Genomic DNA, 20761 nt, shown 5'->3' on the forward strand with positions numbered 1-20761 from the left:
AGAGGTGGCAAATACCACAAGATGTGAGCAATGGTCATCTGGAATTAGGTTAGATTAGATTCCCTACAGTGTGGAAACAGGCCCTTCAGCCCAACAAGTCCACATCGATCCTCCGAAGAGTAACCCACCCAGACCCATTTCCCTCTGACTAATGCACCTAACACTGCGGGCAATTTAGCATGGCCAATTCACCTAACCTGCACATTTTTGGACTGTGGGAGGAAACTGGAGCACCCGGAGGAAACCCACACAGACACGGGGAGAATGTGCAAACTCCATACAGACAGTCGCCCGAGGCTGGAATCGAACCTGGGTCCCTGGTGCTGTGAGGCAGCAGTGCCGCTTGTTCCTGAACATCTACTGTCCTTCTCATTCTAGATGGTAGAGGCAGCACATTTGGAAGGTGCTATCAAAGGAGCCTTGGTGAGATACCACAGTACATTTTGAATATGGAACGCATTGTTGCCTCTGTGCACTGGTACTAACGGTGGCAGATATGGTGCTAACCAAGTGGGCTGCTTCATCCTCGTGTCAAGCCTTTTGAGTGCTGTTGGGGCTGTATTCAACCAGGCAAGTGGGGAGTATCCCATCACACTCTTGACTCATGCCTTGTAGATGGTGAACAGGCTTTGGACAGTCAGGAGGTGAGTTACTTTTTGAACTTTGTGCAATCATCAGTGACTATGCACCCACCCCTCCCCCGCACCTTATGATGGAGGGAAGGTCATTGATGAAGCAGCCGAAGATGGTTGGGCCTAGGACACTACCCTGAAGTGCTCCTGTAGATGAGATGACAGATCTCCAGCAACCACAACCATCTTCCTACGTGACACACAGAAACAGAAATTGCTGGAGAAACTCAGCAGGTGATGAATTTGAGATTAGATTCCCTCCAGTGTGGAAACAGGCTCTTCGGCCCAACAAGTCCACACCAACTCTCCAAAGTGCAACCCACTCAGACCCATTACCCTCCAAATGATGCACCTAACACTATGGGCAATTTAGCACGGCCAATTCACCTGACCTGCACATCTTTGGACAGTGGAAGAAAACTGGAGCACCCGGAGGAAACCCACACAGACACAGGGAGAATGTGCAAACTCCGAGGCTGGAATTGGACCTGGGCCCCGACGCTGTGAGGCAGCGGTGCTAACCACTGAGCCACCGTGCTGCCCAGTCTGAGAGAAACAGAGTTAATGTATCAAGTCCAGTGACCCTTCTTCAGAATAATCTTTGTGCTCGGTCTTCAGCCTAGCTCTTGGGAGGGGCAGGGAGGGAGTGGGGTGTCATTATAAGCTCATCCTGTGATCCACGATGTGACGTTAGCTCCTCGTGAAACATAGAGTCCTGTCTCTGGAGCCTCCAAACAGTCTGATAACCTCGCTGGAAGTTTCAGAGGAAGCCCAACTTTGGGTAGTTCTTGGATCTTGTATCCAGGGGCTTCATAATCTGTCAATGAGGTTACAGTAAAGGAGGCCATTCAGCCCATTGTAATGTACTAGTTCTCTGACAGACCTATTATTGTCTTCTCCATTCAGTCCATTACCCATTGGACATGTAAATGAATATCCCTAGGTCGCCTATAGCACCAGGCATGAAGGGGTACTAAGTTTGGCATTTGAATGTCAACACAAGTCAAGGGAAATTTCATTCTAGGCTTCTCATTTTTTGAAAGTGAAATAGTGGAGGACAAGGGGACTAGGAAAAGTCATAGTTCACCAAGAGAAACCTCAGTCATCCATGCCCCTGAGCTGTCTCACTGAAAGGGCAATGTTTTATCATCACAATGCCTGGCTGCTTTTAAGTTGAGTTAGAGTACCTACCTCCACGAGACCCTGGAGTATCCTCACAAACAGGACACAGCCAAAGTGTATTCTCGCTGCGGATGGAATGAGCATGTTCAATGTGGACGTCAGGAAGATCGCAGCTCCGAAAACTCTAGGATTAAAAATCGTAAGCAAGACCATCAGACCATAAGACATCAGAGCAGAAATAGACCATTTAGCCCATCAAGTCTGCTGTACCATTCAATGGCTGACCTGAAAATCCACTTTTCCCCAAAGCCCTTGATTTCTTCTTGATTTTAAATCTATCTCAGCCTTGAATATACTTAATGACCCAAACCTCTGTGGTCAAGAACTTCACAGATTCCCTACCCTCTGAGAGCAGCGATTCCTCCTCGTTGCTGTCATCAGAATTAGATTAGATTACTTACAGTGTGGAAACAGGCCCTTCGGCCCAACAAGTCCACACCGCCCCGCCGAAGCGCAACCCACCCATACCCCTACATCTACCCCTTACCTAACACTACGGGCAATTTAGTATGGCCAATTCACCTGACCTGCACATCTTTGGACTGTGGGAGGAAACCGGAGCAAACCCACGCAGACACGGGGAGAATGTGCAAACTCCACACAGTCAGTCGCCTGAGGCGGGATTTGAACCCGGGTCTCAGGCGCTGTGAGGCAGCAGTGCTAACCACTGTGCCACCGTGCCGCCCAAATGTGACCCAATATTCTGAGGTGCTTCTCCCACAGGGAGAAACAACCTTTCCCCATCTATCCTGGAAGTGTCTGAAGAATCATCAAATGTAACAGGAGTTAGATCATCATCAGCATGAAAGAAAAACACTACAGATGCTGAACATCTGAAACAAAATCAGAAATTGCTGGAGTAACTCAGTGGGCCTGACAGCATCTGTGGAGACAGAAAGAGATGTAATGTTTTGTGTCCGGTCTGACACTTCCTGAGAACATCAGTTGTAAAGCCGTAGAGTCAGACAGCTTGGAAACAGACCCTTCAGCCCAAACAGTTCATGCTGACCACAAACTAGCCCCATCTGCGTGTGCTTGGCCCATATCCCTGCAGACCTCTCATGGCAGTAAATTGAGAGTTAAATCTGAATCTCAGGAGCAGCTGCGAGATCCACGTTATTCTCAGTCCATGATTTCAGAATCAGTCATTGCTGTTAAGGTTCACTCTGAGAATGAGCTTCACTAACAACTGTGCCCCATATAAAGGACCATCCAATATCATTGTTCATTGAGCTTTTCACTTTAATGCGCAGATTGTTGGTGAAACAGTTGAAAGCTGATAGTATTATTAGTTCAGATTGAAGGGATTGGAATTAGCTTGTGACTTTACCTCGATACGGATTCAGCTTCCACACACCCCAGGTTAGTGATGCTTTGCAGGCCAGTGCTCTGATGGAGGAACGACCAAAAGCCCAGGTTTTGATTGGGGCAGGTTTGGCGAGCAAGAAGAAGGGGATTTGATCCCCCTCCCCTCCTCTCTGTTCTACTTCACAGTCTGTGTCCTTGATCTCCACACTCAGTTGGCAGGGAAACACTCCATAGACACTGCAGGTGAGGAGCCTAGTTAGTGTTATTGGAGCATGAGGGCAGTGCCAACTCTTTGGAGGAGGGGGGTAGTGGTTCACAGTGCCAGGGATGGGGCTGCAGTTGTGTCTAGGATGCCCCTTGGAATCTGGACTGGGGCGTTCCCTCACGGGAGACATGGGAGAAACTGGGGATGAGAGGGGGGCATGGCACCATTCCAGTTTCGCTCCGCCCACAAGCAGCGCAAAAAACCCCGGAGATCCCCATCCTGGGCTTCAATCTGAATGATAGGTTACAACAGGAAACATGCAGCATCATTGTCAAATTCAAATTGGCAACCCCCCCCCCAACCTGAGAGAAGGTTTGTCACCTGACCCTTCCCCATTCCCCCTCCATTAAAACCCAAGTGATTTGGAGCTGGGCTCTGGACTCGGTCCATGACAATGGGCCCAGGATTGTTCCAGGTCTCAGTCTCAGAATCCTACCAGTTGGAGGAACAAGGGGAGCAGACATAGCAGGCCATTCAGCCTCTCAAACCTATTCTATCTCTCAATCAGATAATGGCTGATTTCTAACTCGACTCCTTGCCTTGACAGGCAAAAGGAAGCTGAAAATGATGTGTCAGTGGTTAGCATGGCTAACCCACAGTGCCAGGGATCCCGGTTCGATTCCACCCTGAGGTGACTAGGTTTGCACGTTCTCCCTGTGTCTGTGTGGGTTTCCTCCCACAGTCCAAAGATGTGCAAAAGAGAAAATGCTGGAAAATCTCAGCAGGTCTGGCAACATCTATAAGAAGAGAAAAGAGCTGTTGTTGTGAGTCTAACTGACCCCTTGTGCAAGTTCGGTGGATTGGCCTTGGGAAATTGCTTCACAGTGTCTGGGGTGGAGTAGTCATGGGAAATGTGAGGGTGTGGGGCTGGGTGGGATACTTTTCGGAAGGAGGGTGTGGACTCAATGGGCCAAATGGCCTCATCCAACATTCTATGTCTCATACATAGTCCTGAAATCTCCAATTGACTGACAGTGTCCTTCTTCAAGAAAGGATCTGAAGATTGGCTCACTACACTCGAAACGTTATCTTACTTCCTCTCTCCACAGACGCTGCCAGACCTAGAACATAGAACATAGAACAATACAGCGCAGAACAGAGCCTTCAACCCTCGATGTTGCGCCAATCCGTGAACTATTCTCAGCTCGTCCCCCTACACTATCCCAAAATCATCCATGTGCTTAGCTAAGAATTGTTTAAATCTCCCTAATGTGCTGAATTGACTACATTAGCAGGCAGGGCATTCCATGCCCTTACCACTCTCTGCGTAAAGAACCTGCCTCTGAAATTTGTCTCAAATCTATCACCCCTCAATTTGTAGTTATGCCCTTTAGTACAAGCTGACGTCATCATCCTGGGAAAAAGACTTTCACTGTCCACCCTACCTGAACCTCTGATTACCTTGTATGTCTGTATCAAATCCCCTCTTAGCCTTCTTCTTGCCAATGAGAACCAGGTTCAAGTCTCTCAGCCTTTCCTCATAAGACCTGCAGAGTTTCTCCAGCATTGTTTGAGTTTATTTCCCAGTTTCACAAAACTGGTCTCAGAATCTTCCCCCAAGATAGACGTAACCATCAAACCCAGAGGAATCAAAGGGAGTGGCTGGGCTGGCACAGGGCAGTGTACTGTTACAGATGTAGGAATCAGTGATGACACAGATAGGTCAGTAAATTAACCTCAGGGTCAAAACGTGCGGCACAGAAAAAACACAGAAGGTCAGGCAGCATCCGAAGAGTAGGAGAGTTGACATTTCAGTCAAAATCCTTCATCAGGGCTTATGCCCAAAACATCGACTCTCCTGCTCTTTGGATGATGCCTGACTTGATGTGCTTTTCCAGCACCACACTTTTTGACTGACTGTCCAGCATCTGCAGTCCTCACTTTCTCCAAATTAACCTCAGGGTCCAATATCAGCCCAGTGTTGTGAGCAGTCTGGTTCACGTTCAGACCCTGGTGAGTAAAGGAGGTCCCATCAGTAAAGGTGAGGGAATGGCGTCTGTGTCAAGTTTACTTGAAGGAAAACAATGGGTTAACTCGCAGCTCCACGCTGTCCTTGCCCAGCTGATAAATGAGGCCACACCCACTTACCATCAATGAAAAATTATCGCAGGGTGAACCGTGTTTTAAACACCCCCCAGGGAGGGATTCAGGACACACATCCGCAGTATCTGGCACACAGTGAGCAGTGTCTCTTAAGAAAATGTTCAAAATAAATCTGAAATGAATGAATGAATTACAAATTTCATTCTCAGCTGCTTTTCCAATGTTGCCTTCAGCTGAGAGAAAGAGAGCAATATTTACCATTACACTGCAAGATGTGGGCCATTCAGCCCATCACATCTGCTCCAATATTCAATGAGATTGTGGCTCATCTGTTCATCCTCAGCTCCGCTTTCCTCCCTTTTCCCCTTAACCTTTGACTCCCTTGCTGATTAAAACATTATCTGTCTCAGTCTTGAATGTACGTAATGACCCAGCCTCAACAGCCCCCTATAGCAAAGAACTCCACTCCCCTCTGAGTGAAGGCATTCCTCCCCATCTCTGTCGAAAATCTCCCCATCTCTGACCCCCTTATTCTGGGATGATGCTGTCTGTTCCTATTCTCTCCCACAAGACAAAATACCTTCCCTGTATCTACCATGCCAAGCCCCCCCTTAGAATCTTATATGTTTCAAGAAGGTCATCTGTAAGACTTATATATTCGGCACACATCAGTGAAAATGTGTGTCAGACTCTTGCTAATACTAGCTAGCACATTCTGGGAACGGGTTATTTTCTGTGTTGTTGAGACATCTAATGGATACCATGGGATTAATGCTAACTCAAGATAAATGATTTTTGATTGAGTTATACTCAAGCCCAATGTATCCATTCTGCAGCTCTTACCAAACATTGATAAATTTATACCCAATTCTGAACTCCGCCAATACATAAGGGACTCATACATTGTACTGAACATAGCACCTTCCTGGACATAAACATAAGGCTTTTTCTGCCAATAAATAATTCTACTGACAACTGGACCCCAGAAGTGATATGAATTCAAAAATATGTGCAATGAGGTCATTATATTATGTCAGCAACTGTCCAGTTAGAGATATGGCATTAAACACAGTAGTGGAAATGGGAAATTCTAACGACCATGTCCCATTTCAGAGGGGTTTTATGGTCATTATAATTGCAGTCACACAGCGCTGGGACCCCTTGCTTGGAGTCTGTAGGTCCGGCTCCAAGAGGTGTTCTCACAAGCCCCGAAGCAGATATATTAACAATATATAATGGCTGATTTCTAACTAGAAAGGGGAAGTTCTGAGGGTCACCTGATTGAGATCGTGAATGTAACACAAGGGTTTGGTAAGTGAGGTCCTAAGAGGTTAGTTCAATTTTTGATAAAAGTCAAATGCAAAGGTGCCATAAGATGCTGATGCTGAAGATGCTGATGAATAACTCCAATAGGGAATTCTGGAAATAATCCTTTATTCAGAGAATGGGAAGGAAGTAGAATTCACTGCCACAGGGTGTAAGATACGTTCAAAAAGACAGATAAGTGCATGAAGGTGAAAGGAATGGGATATGGTGATGGGGTGGGGGTTGGGGGTGAGGGGCGGGCACTTCAAACAGAGCACAGATATATGTATGGACCACCCTGGAAGCTCTCTGCTTACCAGTGGAGACCTGAGGCATGGAGACCTTCAGGTTCAACCATGACTTACATTCTCTCTCTAAACAGAGAATGGATCTATGGTGTCTTTATCATCTTTAACCTTGGCATAAATCCAACCAAGGTAAAAACAAGGACTGCAGATGCTGGAAACCAGAGTCTAGATTAGAGTGGTGCTGGAAAAGCACAGGAGGTCAGGCAGCATCCGAGGAGCAGGAAAATCTCCTCGGATGCTGCCTCTCCTGCTGTGCTTTTCCGGCACCACTCTAATCTAGACTCATAAATCCAACCAATCCAAGCCAAGGAATTCCTACAGTGTGGAAGCAGACCATTCAACCCATTGAGTCCACACCACCCCTTTAAAGTGCATCCCACCCAGAGACTTCCCAAGGCTAATCTAGCTAGCCTACATATCCTGGACAATATGGGTACTTTCCCATGGTCAATCCATCTAACCTGCACATCTTTGGACTATGGAAGGAAATCGGAGCACCCAGAGGAAACCCGCACAGACTCAGGGAGAATGTGCGTACTCCACATGGTTGCCCGAAAGTGGGATTGAACCCAGGTCCCTGGCACTGTGAGGCAGCGGTGCTGACCACTGAGCTATTGTGCCACCAGCACAAACAAAAATCTAATTGATGAGGAAAGACCATGTGGTCAGTCGGGGAGTCCATTCACCATTTCTCTTGGGCATGGGCTGCTTAATCCTGGTCTCAATGAGTGTGTCTTCAAAGACATTGTGGAGCCCATTAACCATGCATTCCCTGGGCTTCCTCTGTGAGCAGTGCCATCTAGTGGCTATGGCAAGACATGCTTCATCATGTTACAGACGTTTGCAAAAATAATTGACCTCAAATTTTAAACAATCAACGTGACTGAATAGCTCAAAAAATTCCAAAGTAGTGTAGTGCTGTTGCTGAATTCTGGATATTGAGTATAATGGATTTATAACAAACTTGCACTACTTGCATTTATATACTGCCTTTGACATGATAACATCCCGAGCTGCTCCATAGGCCTGTCATCAATCAAAGTTGATATTGAACCTCAAAAGATTTTACAACAGAATCTTGGTCTGCAATAGGTTTTTAGGACTGTCTTACAAGAGGAGGGTGGGGGTGGGCAGAGATGTTTAGGAAGGGAATTACAAAGTTGAGAGTCCTCAGCTTCCAGATACTGGCACTGATGGGGAAGGAGTTAAAAGCAGAAATAGAGGAGAGAGAATTGGAGGAGAGCTGTTAGTTCCGAGGGTTGTGGGGGTGGGCAAGGTTATACAGAGAGAGGAACAAGACCCTGAGGGATTGGAAAAACAAGGATAAGGATTTTAAAATTGAGACATTGAGGTACAGGTAGGTTGAGTGAGTTCATGAAAATCTGGCAGTTACTGTGAAATGTGGGAAAAGAGCAAGTTACTCACTTGAGCAGGGAGATTGAAAAAGCACAGCATGATTTAAATGGAGAATGACTGCAGAATTCTGAGCTGTTCTACTGCGTGAGTCACAAGATGTCAGTATAGCACATTACCAAGAAGGCTAATGGGAAGCAGGTAGGCTGTGCTGAAAGTCCATTCCTGATGAAGGGATTTTGCCTGAAACGTCAATCCTCCTGCTACTTGGATGCTATCTGACCTGCTGTGCTCTTCCAGCACCACACTCTCGACCCTGTGCTGAGAGTAACCCCATGTGATAATAGGACTAAGTGGGTGAGAATGAGTTAACATTAAAATGATAGTTGTGTTCCTCTCTCCACAGATGCTGCCAGACCTGTTGAGCTTATCCAGAATTCTCTGTGTTTGTTTAATTTCTAGTATCAGCAGTATTTTGCATCCAGAACCTCAACTTACATCCAGAACCTCAACCTGAGCTACAAAACTTCTCAAAACTCACGAAGGATATAAGTATATTGGAGATGGTTCAGGGAGGTTTACTGGATTGATAACTGGAATGAGTGGTCTGTTTGATGAGGAACGGTTGGACACAATGGGCTTGTTTCCCCTAGAGTTTAAACATTGACGCATGAGCTGATTGAAGTGAATACAATCTTAACAAGATGGATGTTTCCTCTTCTAGATGAATACAAAACTAAGGGGGCACCGTTTTCAAATTAGGGATTAGCTTGAAATGAGGAGAACATTTTTCTGTCAGAGGGTGTCATGACTTTGGAACTGTTTTATTAAAAGGCATTTGATGTGAATACTTGTAAATTGGAGGCAGATAAATTTTCAATGGACAGAGGAATCAAGGGTCCCAGAATTGTTACTGAATGAGGCCATTTGGCCCATCTGTGCTACACCAGTTCTATTACCTCGTGCCAATCAGAGTTATTGAAGGGTTGATGGGAATGTGGTATCTGAAACGCAAACAGGTCAGCCGTGAGGTTAGTGAACAGCAGAGAAACCTGCAAGAGCCAGTCCTTCTCTGCTCCCATATCCCCTGGCACCATTTACTTCATCAGGAGCCAATACAGAGGAACCTCCATTATCCCAATATCGATTATCCGAACATCGGATTATCTGAAGATGATTTCAAGGTCCCACAAAAACATTCCATCAAAGAGGTGAGTGTATCGATTTACCTGTACTGAAGAATATATGTAAACGCTGGCAAAAACAAAGACACACAAGCACCTCAAACAACAGTGACTGGATAATTTTATGGTAAGGGTTGTTATGCAGCCCTTTGTAAAAGTAAGGGTTTTACAGTATTCCCGGCACATTACTGGGCCATTTATTTTTTTAAAAAGGCTGAGAATGTAAACATGTGCATGAGGCAGGGCTCTTGTCTTTCTATCACGAGACTGAATTCCCAGAAACTGATACTGTCAATGGTCTTGATCATCGAAGCTATTTGGGACCTTGTTTCATGCTGGGGTTTTATGGTAAGGGTTAAGCTCTTCGCATTTTAACCTGTAATTTGCCGACAGCAAGGATTAGTTTGTTTAAATGGCAGACCCACTAAAATTATAGATTTAAACAAATTCTTCAGTCGAGCGCAGCATTAGATCAGTATGGCTTCCCCTGTTTAAGCTAAAATCGATTATCTGAATAATCAATTATCTGAATGAAACAGTGTCGGCTCATCTTGTTTGGATAATCAAGGTTCCTCTGTATAAGTCAGAGAGCACAGGGCAACTGAGATCGGAATGAGTTCTCAGTCTCTCATTCTTTATCAGCGCAGTGCAGTCTGTGTCAATTGATGTGGAGCTGGAAGAGCACAGTGGGTCAGGCAGCATCCAAGGGGCAGAAGAGTCGACATTTCAGTTGAAGTCAGTCCTGACAAAGGGTCCCAGCCCGAAACGTTGACTTCCCTGCTCCTCCGATGCTGCCTGACCTACTGTGCTTTTCCAGCTCCATATCTATTGACTCTGGTTTCCAGCATCTGCAGTCCTTACTGACTCCTAGTCTGTGTTGATATGAGTATTCACCACACAAGTGCAAATGAGACTAAATAACATCTACATGAGACAACTGAGAGAAAGCTTAGACAGCTTTCAGGCTGAACAAAACATTAACATGGGATCTTGAATTTTATAAACAGAGAAAATCGGGAAATGTTACGATAAATTGATTAGAATCCCTGCAATGTGGAAATAGGCCCTTCAGCCAAACACGTCCACACTGAACCTCCGAAGAGTAACCCACCCAGACCCATTCCCTATTGAAAGTGAAATCACTATAAATGCCGGAGGAAAGATCACAGAAGCGCTTCACAGGAGGCTCCCAAGCACTGAGGATGTCACCTAGACAGGGGACGAAACGTCTGCAACACAAATTCCCAGCTCGGTGAACAGAACCACAACAGTCACCTGAAGCTGGAATTGAACCCAGGTCCCTGGCGGTGCAACGCAGCAGTGCTAACCACTGAATCACCATGCTCATTCCTGCACAGTACCCTTTAGGAAAGGTTCAGCGATCGTGCAGAGGGGATTCACTGGAAAGGTTTGAGGGAAGAGGGAACTGATTGAGGTTGACCAGAGAAACTGGGGTTGGTCTGCTCCCAACAGAAAAGTCGGAGGAGAGATTTGCCAGATGTGTCGACAATCAAAAGGGGCTTGAACTCAAAATAAACTCAAAATAATTAAACAAAACCTATTTCCAATGCTCGAAGGGTCAATAACTGGGGAGGGGAGGGATGGGCGAGGGGGGGGGGCACAGATTTAAGGTGATTTCCAAAATAAAGAGGTGTCTAGAGGTAAAGTCTTTGCTAAGCAACGTTTATCTCGGATTTGGAATGGGCTTCCTGGTGGCGTGGTGAATACAGTCTCAATAGGAACCTTTAGAAGGGTAAACGTTTGTCAGCAAAAGAATGGCAGGGGTAGGGGGAAAGGTAGAGAATGGGAGCAGCTCGATACCTCTTTGAAAGGGACAGTACAGATTTGATGAGTTGAATGGTCTTCTTCTCGCTGCATTATTCCCAGACAGTCGGAATAAACAAATGTTAGGTGGGACAAAGAGACATAGATAGAATGACAACAGAAAAAATTGTTAAAGGGTGAAACCAATTGGCCATTTCTTATGAGCAAAGGTTAATCAGGTTGGGATTTACTGACTGGAGTTTAGAAGAATGAGAGGTGATCTCACTGAGACTAATCGGATTCTTAAGGGGGCTTGACAGGGTCAACGCTGAGAGGATGTCTCCCCTCCTGGGCGGGTTTAGGACCAGAGGGCAGAGTCCAGAATACAGGGCACCAATTTAAGGCTGAGATGAGGAGGAATGTCTTCTTTCAGAGGGTTGTGAGTCTTTGGAACTCCCTCCCTCAGAGGGCTGCGGGGGCAGAGTCCTTGTCTACATTTAAGGCTGAGACAGCGAGATTCTTGATCAGTCGGGGAATCAAGGGTTACAGGGAAAGGGCAGGAGAGTGGACGTGAGGAATGTTGGATCAGCCACGATCCTACTGAGTGGTGGAGCAGGCTCAAGGGGCTGAATGGCCTACTCCTGTTCCTATTTCTGATGGTCTTATGGCCTAATGGAGTCAGTTTCAGAATTACTTGCTCGCAAAAGCACAAATTATTAAAACCCAGCAGTGAGGTAGAAACAGCAATCAAAAAGGCGAGTGGAATATTGAGCTTCACCCCACGGCATCCACGTTGTGAAGCTGGGAAAGTGGATGGATGTTAGTGTGACTGGAAGTGTGTTTCCAGTGTGGTTCTGTACAGCTTGCTGCTTGTGGTGTAGCTGAATGCTTTGGACTGAAATGTCTCAGAACCACAACATTACGACAGTGCAGAGGGAGGCTATTTGGTCCATCATGCTAGCACATCTGCTGTCATTTCCCCATATCCTGCACACCATTACTACCCAAAAAAACCTATTGCCTCTTAAATGCCTCAATTGAATCAGCCTCCAGCACATTCCCAGGCTGTGTATCACAGACCCTAGCGACTCACTGGGTGAGAAAGTTTTCTTTGTCCCATCACTTTAAATTCACACCCTCTTGTTCTTGTTTATTTTACAAATGAATGCAGCCGTTCCTTGTCTACTCTGTAGTATCTACAACCTGCATAAAACGTAGGGGCTATGATGAAGAAGTTCCCAGATGATGCAGAATTGGTAAATAGTGAGGACAATAGCTGTGCACTGCAGGAGGATAACACAGACTTGCTGACTGGACAGAGCTGTGGCAAACACAGTTCATCTGGAACAGTGTGAAGGGACGCTCTTGGAGGGGGGTCATCAACAAGGCAAGGGATTACACTCTGAATGATGGGATCCTGGAATGTACTGAAAGTCAGAGGGACTTTATTGGAGCAAATTACTGCAGATGCTGGAAGTTGATCTGAAAGCAACAATGTTGGAGATCACAGCAGGTAAGGCAGTATCCGTGGAGAAAGCGCATGCTAATGTTTCAGGTCTAGGTGTGTCTTCATCAGAGCTGATGTGGCCACATCATCTAGACTTGAAACATTAGCTTGCTCTCTCCCCATAGATGCTGCCTGAACCACTGCGATCTGCAGCACTTATTGCTTTCAGATCAGAGGGGCTTTGCTATGCGCAACCTCTGATCCCTGAATATGTCAGGACAGGCGGATAAGGTGGTTACAGACACATATGGGAAACTCTATTAGCTCAGGTGTCGAATACAAGATCAAGGAGTTTATGCTTGAACTGTGTAAAATGCTGGTAAGAGTGCAACTGGAATCCTGTGTGCAGTTCTGGTCAGCACATTACCACTCTAATCTAGACATTACAGGATGGATGTTACTGCACTGGAGAGAGTGCAGAGTAGATTTACCAGGACACTGCCCAGGCTGGAGAATCTGAGCAACGAGGAAAGATTGGAGACGCTGGAGTAGTTTCTCTTGGGGAAGCGACGGTTGAGAGAGGTGTATATAATTAAGGGGGAAGGCACATGTCACATTAGTGAAGGAGCCAATCTTCAGTCCACAGGCACTCCTGAGTCTCGCCAGCAATCTCTTGTGTTGATCCTGTCTGAATTCATTGACTTTTCTCTCCGCTGATTTGCTGATCATTTCTGACCTTTTGTGGGTTTTAATTTGCACATTTTGGAAAATTTACCTCAGCCTGCACATGTAGAGCTTCAGGACATCCCAAGATTATTTGCAAGTTCTGCGTTGTTTGAAGTGACCTAGAATAGCAGCTGAATATTGCCTAATCTGATATTGTGAGTACAGTTGAAACAGCATAAATAATTAACTGCACTGACTGCGCGTCTCACTCTCTCGCAGATCTCATTACAATGGATGTATCACTTGACAAAGAAAAACCACTGTTAATAAATTATCCCTGTGCACGCGTGCAGATATTTTCTCTCCTCTTTGTGTGTGTGTGTGTGTGTGTGTGTGTGTGTGCACAAGAATGTGCCTTTAAAATTTAATCCATTTGCCAACAATAGCCTGCATGGTAAAACCTTAAGAGCTAATATCTTGTTTTGCTATCCCCTCTACATGTCAGGGACTAAAATAAGTAATGCGATATATTTTACAGTGAAATATGCGATCAGACGCAAAAGGCTTTCACGTTTTCACAGATTGTTTATTGGATTGGAGAAAAATGATGTCTTTTCTACACAACAGCTGGAAAGACTTTTCTTCAGTGTCTGTATTATCAGAGATGGAGCACCGACTCACTCAAATTCGCAAGGCTGTGAATTCTTACTCTGTTATAAAACCGATTATGAGACCACAAGGTGAATTTCCAATCTGAAAGCTCCACTCCTGTGACTTGGGCTGATAAAAGAGGCTGAGCTTATGAGCAAGAAACAAGAGTAGGCCATTCGGCCCTTCAAGCCTGTTCAATCAGATCATGGTTGATTGGATCTTGACCTCAACTCTACATTCATGCACAGCCCTGATATTCTTTCACCTCTCTGACCATCCGCCCCCCCCCCCCCCCCCCCCCACCAACACCCCCTCCGCCTTTATCACTACAAATCCATCTGCCTCTGCCTTCAAAATTTTGAAAGATTCTGCACCCACTGTCTTTTGAGGAAGGCCACGATGTGGAGGTGCCCGTGTTGGATTGGGGTGGACAAGGTCAGAGGTCACATGACATTAGATTATAGTCCAACAGGTTTATTTGAAACCACATGCTTTCAGAATCTTCACCAGTCGAAGGAGCAACACCCCAAAAGCTTGTGGTTTCAAATAAACCTGTTGGACTATAACCTGGTGTCATGTGACCTCTGACCTTGAGGAAGGATTTTCCAAAGATTCACAACCCTCTGAGATAGGTTTCCTCATCTCTGTTTTACAACACAGCTGACACTCTGAGGGAGTGCTGCACTGTTGACAGTGCTGCCTATCATTTTAACCAAGGTGCTCTGTGCCTCCCCCAACTGTATTTACTATTTACAGACACCATTTTGAGGAAGAATAGAAAAGTTTTACCCACACTCTGATTAATATTTACCATTCAATTAACACTACTCAGAGACAGACAAAGTGTTCATTCACATGGTTTGTGGGATTATGCCACATTGACCTTCACATGGGAATGAGGAGCTAGAGTTCACAGAATGTGGGCATCACTTATTACCCAGTTAAAAGTCAACCATATTACAGTGGGTTTGGAGTCACATGTAGACCAGACCAGGTAAAGATGGCAGTTTTCTTCCCTAACAGACATTAGTGAATCAGATAGGTTCTTTTCCTGATAATCAGCAATGGATTCATGGTCATCATTAGACTCTTAATTCCAATTGTTTTTAACTTGAACTTAAATTCATCTATCTGCTGTGGCAGGATTTGAACCCAGGCCCCTAAAACATCCCTTGGGTTTCTAGATTAACAGTCCAGTGATAATACCAGTAAGCTATTGTCTCTGCAGTTCAGCCCTTTGAGCTTGCACCACCATTTAACATGGTCATGGCTGATCTTGTCCTGGTCTTAACTCCACTTTCTTGCCTTTTCCCCATCGCCCTTTATCCTGCTTTACCTCAGAAATATATCTATTTCTTTCTTGAACCTTTTGGTTGAATCTGCTCCACTGTGCTCTGGGGCAGTGAGTTCCACAGATTCACAACCCCCTGAGAGAAGTAGGTTCCCCATATCTCAGTTTGGAACCTAATTCCTCTCACTCTATATTTAATACCTCTTGTTCAAGACTGTCCCATAGGGGAAATATCTGTTCAATGTTCATCTTATGAATCCCCTTTAGCGTTTGATAGACCTCAGTCAGATCGCCCTCATTCTTCTGAGCCCCAGTGAGTACAAGCCACAGCTGTTCAACTGCTCCTCATACCACAGCCCTTTCATCCCTGGAATCAACCTTGTGAACCTCCTCTGAACTGTGTCCAGGCCCATCACATCCTCCCTCAAGTTAGGAGACCAATACTGGACACATTACTCCTGATGTGGTCTGACCAACACCTTATATAATTGTAACAGCTCTTCCTTACTCTTCTAATCATGTCCTTTTGTAATAAATGCCTGTCTTTTCTTGTTAATATTTTGAAGTCTTCAATCAGATCACCCCTTAACCTTCTAAATTCTAGAGAAAACAGGCCTAATTTGTATAATCTCTCCTCATAATTTAACCCCTGAAGTCAAGCTTTCATTCTTGTAAATCTACGTTGTACTCCCTCCAAGGCTGATATATCTGCCCTAAGGTGTGGTGCCCAGATCTATCCTCAGTGTTCTCTTTCTCTCACACAGGTAATATTCATCGTGGAAGAAGTACAGAACTTTATCATTGCAGAACATTACAAATCAGATGTTAATTCGATTTTGCTGTAACATTCAGTTGGTGCCATGCTTGAACTGAGATTTGAATGGAATAGTAGACACTTCCTGATGAGGGGCTTATGCCCGAAACATCGATTCTCCTGCTCCTCGGATGCTGCCTGACATGTTGTGTTTTTCCAGCACCACACTCTCAACTTCCTCAGCCACTGAAATGGCATCCACCGAAGAGGCAAAAATCTCATCAAGAGGGAAAGAGTTCGAGGAAACTCTCCTCCAACCCCAACAGACAATCAAAACATATGGTCATGGAGCCATAGAGCATAGAAAGGCCCTTCAGCCCACCATATCTGTGCTGACCATCAAATACCAATCTACACTAATCCCATTGACCTGCACATGGTCCACAGCTGACCGTGCCCTGGCATTTTAAGCGTTCATCCAGATGCTGCCTCCATCACCTTCTCAGGTAGACCACATGAGCAATAACTTGACTGTGATTGGGTGATCAGATAGTCATTTAGTTGCACAGAACTTGAGTAACTCATCTCAGTCTGAAATTGGTGCCCCTTTATTCTGAGACTGTGCCCCTGGTCCTAGACCCTCCCATGAGGGGAAACATCCTCTCAGTATTGACCCTGTCAAGCCCCAATGAGATCACCTCTCATTCTTCTGAACTCCAGTGAGTACAGTCCCAACCTGTTTATTCTTTGTTCGTAAGACAATCCCTCCATCTCAGGGATCATTCTTGTGAACCTTCTCTGAACTGCCTCCAACAAATTGAAACAAAATGGGTAGACAATGGCCAAATAGTTTTATTGCTAGACTGTTAATCCCGAGACCCAGGTAACAGCTAGGTTCCCAGGTTCTAATCCCATGATGGCAGATGGTAGAATTTGATTTTTTTTTAAAATCTGGAATTAAGAGTCTAACAATGACCATGAATCAACTGTTGGAAAAATCCATCTGGTTCACTATTGCACTTCAGGGAAGGAAACTGCCATCCTTACCTGGTCTGGCCTACATGTGACTCCAGACCCACAGCGATGTGGCTGACCCTCAATTGCTGTCTGGGTAATTAAGGATGGACAATAAATGCTGGCCCAGCCAGTGACGCCCTCATCATGTGAATGAACAATAAAAAACATTTCCTTACATATTGAAGGCATGGTTAGCAAGTTTGCAAATCACACCAAAATGGGTGGCATAGTATACAGTGAAGCAGGTTTTCTAAGATTACAAAGGGATCTTGATCAAATGGGTCAATGGACTGGAAAAATAGCAAATGGAATTCAATCTGGATAAATGCGATTTATTGCATTTTGGTAAAATTAACAGGGGTAGGGCTTATACAATTAATGGTAGGGCTTTGGGTAGTGGTGTAGAACAGAGGGACCTGGGGTTCAGGCACATAATTCTTTGGAAGTTTGTGTCACATATAGAAAGGGTGGTTAAAAAGGTGTTTGGCACGTTTGCCTTCATTGCTCAGTGCTTTGAGTATAGCAGTTGGGACGTCATGTTGAGGTTGTACAGGACATTGGTGAGGCCTCTTCTGGAATACTGTTCTGGTCGCCCAGTTATACGAAGGATATTATTAAGCTCAGACAAGATTGACCAGGGTGTTGTTGGGTATGGAAGGTTTGAGTTACAAAGAAAGGCTGGATAGACTGGGATTTTTTTCACTAGAGTGTAGGAGGCTGTGAGGCAACCTGATAGAGGTTTATAAAATAGTGAGGGGTATAGATAGAGTTAACGGTAGTTATCTTTTCCTTAGGGTGGGAGATTTCAAGACCACGGGGCACATTTTTAATGTGAGAGGAGAGAGATTTAAAAAAGACATGAGGGACAAATTTTTTTACAGAAGTTTGTTCGTGTGTGGAATAAACTTCCTGAGGAAGTGGTGGATGTGGGTGCAATTAGAATATTTAAAAGAGATTTAGACAAGTACATAAATAAGACAAGTTTGAAGTGCTATAAACCAGGAGGAGGCAGATGGGACTAGTTTAATTTGAGAATATGTTCGGCATGGACTGGTTAGACCAAAGGGTCTGTTTCCGTGCTGTATGATACTATTTGCATCAAAACAGCTCACAGCGCTCTAGATGTGGTCATGATGGCAACTGTACAAATGCAAGTTGTTTTTACTCAGATGTGCCTTGAATTGTGCTATTTTCAGCCCTAGACTTATTACCCATCAAAATGGAATGATCAAAGGTCCCACCACAGGAGACCATTTGGCCCTTTGACTCTCTCCTAGCTTTCTGAAAGCACAATCTAATAATTCCAACTCATTAAATTTCATAACATATGTCACGGGGGAGAAACTGACAGTGAGGGGCTGAGATGGGGAGAAACATCTTCACTTTGCCTTTGGAATTCTATGCACATCGGTGGGTTGTGAATGTTCAGTGATTGAATGCTTCAAGCCTGGGACTAATGGATGTTTGGACATCCTAAAAAGCCCAAGATATTTTTAGTTGATCATTTATGTGGGAATTTGAAATTGTTGCCCATCCTGAATTGCTCTTCAACCCCATTGCTGTGAATCTGGAGCCACATGTAGACCAGACCAGATAAGGATGGCAGATTTCCTTCCCTGAAGGACATTAGTGAACCAGCTGGAGTTTTATGACACAAAGGTTCAATGGTTATGTCAGACTTTCAATTCCAAATTTTAAATTTAATTCAAATTCCACCATCTGGCTGCAGTGGGATATAAACCTGGGAATTTAGAATATAATTGGTGTCTCTGGATTACTAGAACAGGAACAATACTTCTTTACCAAGGGATGAGAATGACACAGGGTAGCAGAGATGAGGTGGATCGGTCATGTCCTAATTGAATGACAGAACAAGTTCGAGGGGCTTGGATTAGAGCAGTGCTGGAAAAGCACAGCAGGTCAGGCAGCATTCAGGGAGCTGAAAAATTGACATTTCGGGCAAAAGGGCTTTTCCTGCTCCTTGCATGCTGCCTGACCTGCTGTGCTTTTCCAGCACCACTCTAATCCAGACTCGGGTTTCCAGCATCTGCAGTCCTCGTCTTTACCAGGTTCGAGGGACCGAAAGGCCTATTGAGTTCTTAAGTGTTTAAAGTTCTTACCTGTTTGCAGCAAACTTATTAGAGATAAAGCCCCCTGGGATTTGAGTCACAATATAACCCCAGAAAAAGGAGCCGTGAATCAGTCCAACTGTCTCAGGATTCCAGTTGAATTGAGGTTTCTGGAACGAGAGAGAGCAGAATGAGAGAGAATTACTGTGGCCCCTGTCAAATCAGCTCACAATATTATTCCATTTAATTAGATCATCGTTTGAAGCAGGCTTTTTGTCGGCGTAATCTACAGCAGAACCAAAGAGCTTCATTTCGCCATCAAACAGCTGCTCATCCACAGCCTCTTCCAGTTAGAACACAACAACTCCCAACAGGCATCCTGTAATTCCTCCAACATTTCAGCAAATCTCATTAAAGCTAAAGTAAATGAATTAAAGATTTAGCCAACTTGAAAGAGGTGCTGCCAAGTCCTATTCCTGTCCATTTTAGTTTACACACACACCTGAGCATAAATATTTGGGATAAAGCAGGATGGGGGAGTGGGGGGGAAGAGGTTTTAATGTCTCTGTATGTCTGCTAGTGTGTGGTGAGATAATATGCCTGTTTTCTCATATTTACCGCATGACAGAGTCCCCCTTTGTGAAATCACTATTACAGGGTACAAATTAGATTGCCTGAATCACTTCCTACACATGTTACATCGAGAATGAGTTCAGATATCCTCCAGAAACAACCTGTCAAAGATATTTAATTCCCTTTTTCTTAATTTGTTCTGCAGATGAGACCCAGGCCAGCATTGAATGCCCATCACTGATTCCCTTGAGAAGGTGATGGTGAGCTTCAAGTGTAACATCACAGACCCTTCACCCCGTGTCTAGTAACTGTACCTAGAGTGCTCATAAAGAGGGGCATCCAGGATATTGATGCAACAACAGGGAATGTAATTCCAAGTCTGATGGTTGGTGACTTAGCAACACAGAAAATAGAGGCAGGAACAGGCCATTCAGCCCATCAAGGCTGCTTTTCCATTCAAGATGATCATAGCTCATTCTCCAACTCTCTTCCCTACACCTCTAGAAATATAGAAACACTATAATTATCGAAGGGAAACTTGCAGATGGTTGGATTCCCGGACGCTTGCTGAGCTTGTTTCTATTCTGGGTGTGGGCTGGGGAAGTGCTGTTGAAGGATATGAGTGAGTAGGAACCTTCCTCAAGCAGTGAGAACCTTTGTCTCCATCATCCCTCAGAGGGCTCCGAGTCTTCCCTCCCTGAAAGACAGTGGTAGATCTTTGATGACCAAGGGGTTGAAAGATGATCTGAGGTATGTAGGAATGTAGAGTTGAGGTTAAAATCAGATCAGCCCTGATTTTATTGAATCATGGAGTAGACTCAAGGGGCAAAGTGGGTCTGCACTTGATCCTTGTCAAAAAGCGTGATGCTGGTAAAGCACAGCCGGTCAGGCAGCAGCCGAGGAGCGGGAGAGTCGATGATATGATTCGAGCATGAGCTCTTCATCAGGA

The 20761-nt window shown here is 45.0% G+C and overlaps 1 protein-coding gene across 1 annotated transcript in view; it reads right to left on the minus strand.

Annotated features, from left to right (window-relative positions):
• The window catches only part of slc17a8 (solute carrier family 17 member 8), an 84307-nt gene that overhangs the window by 47507 nt on the left and 16039 nt on the right, over positions 1-20761 (minus strand). Inside the window, exons 3-4 of the mRNA XM_072551988.1 lie at positions 19291-19409; positions 1824-1938 (exon numbers count right to left, since the gene is read on the minus strand). Of these exons, the coding sequence (XP_072408089.1) occupies positions 1824-1938; positions 19291-19409 (234 nt within the window). The remainder of the gene's footprint in view (positions 1-1823; positions 1939-19290; positions 19410-20761) is intronic.

Source organism: Chiloscyllium punctatum, chromosome 32 (genome assembly GCF_047496795.1).
Source record: "Chiloscyllium punctatum isolate Juve2018m chromosome 32, sChiPun1.3, whole genome shotgun sequence".
In the NCBI taxonomy this organism is placed as follows: Eukaryota; Metazoa; Chordata; class Chondrichthyes; order Orectolobiformes; family Hemiscylliidae; genus Chiloscyllium; species Chiloscyllium punctatum.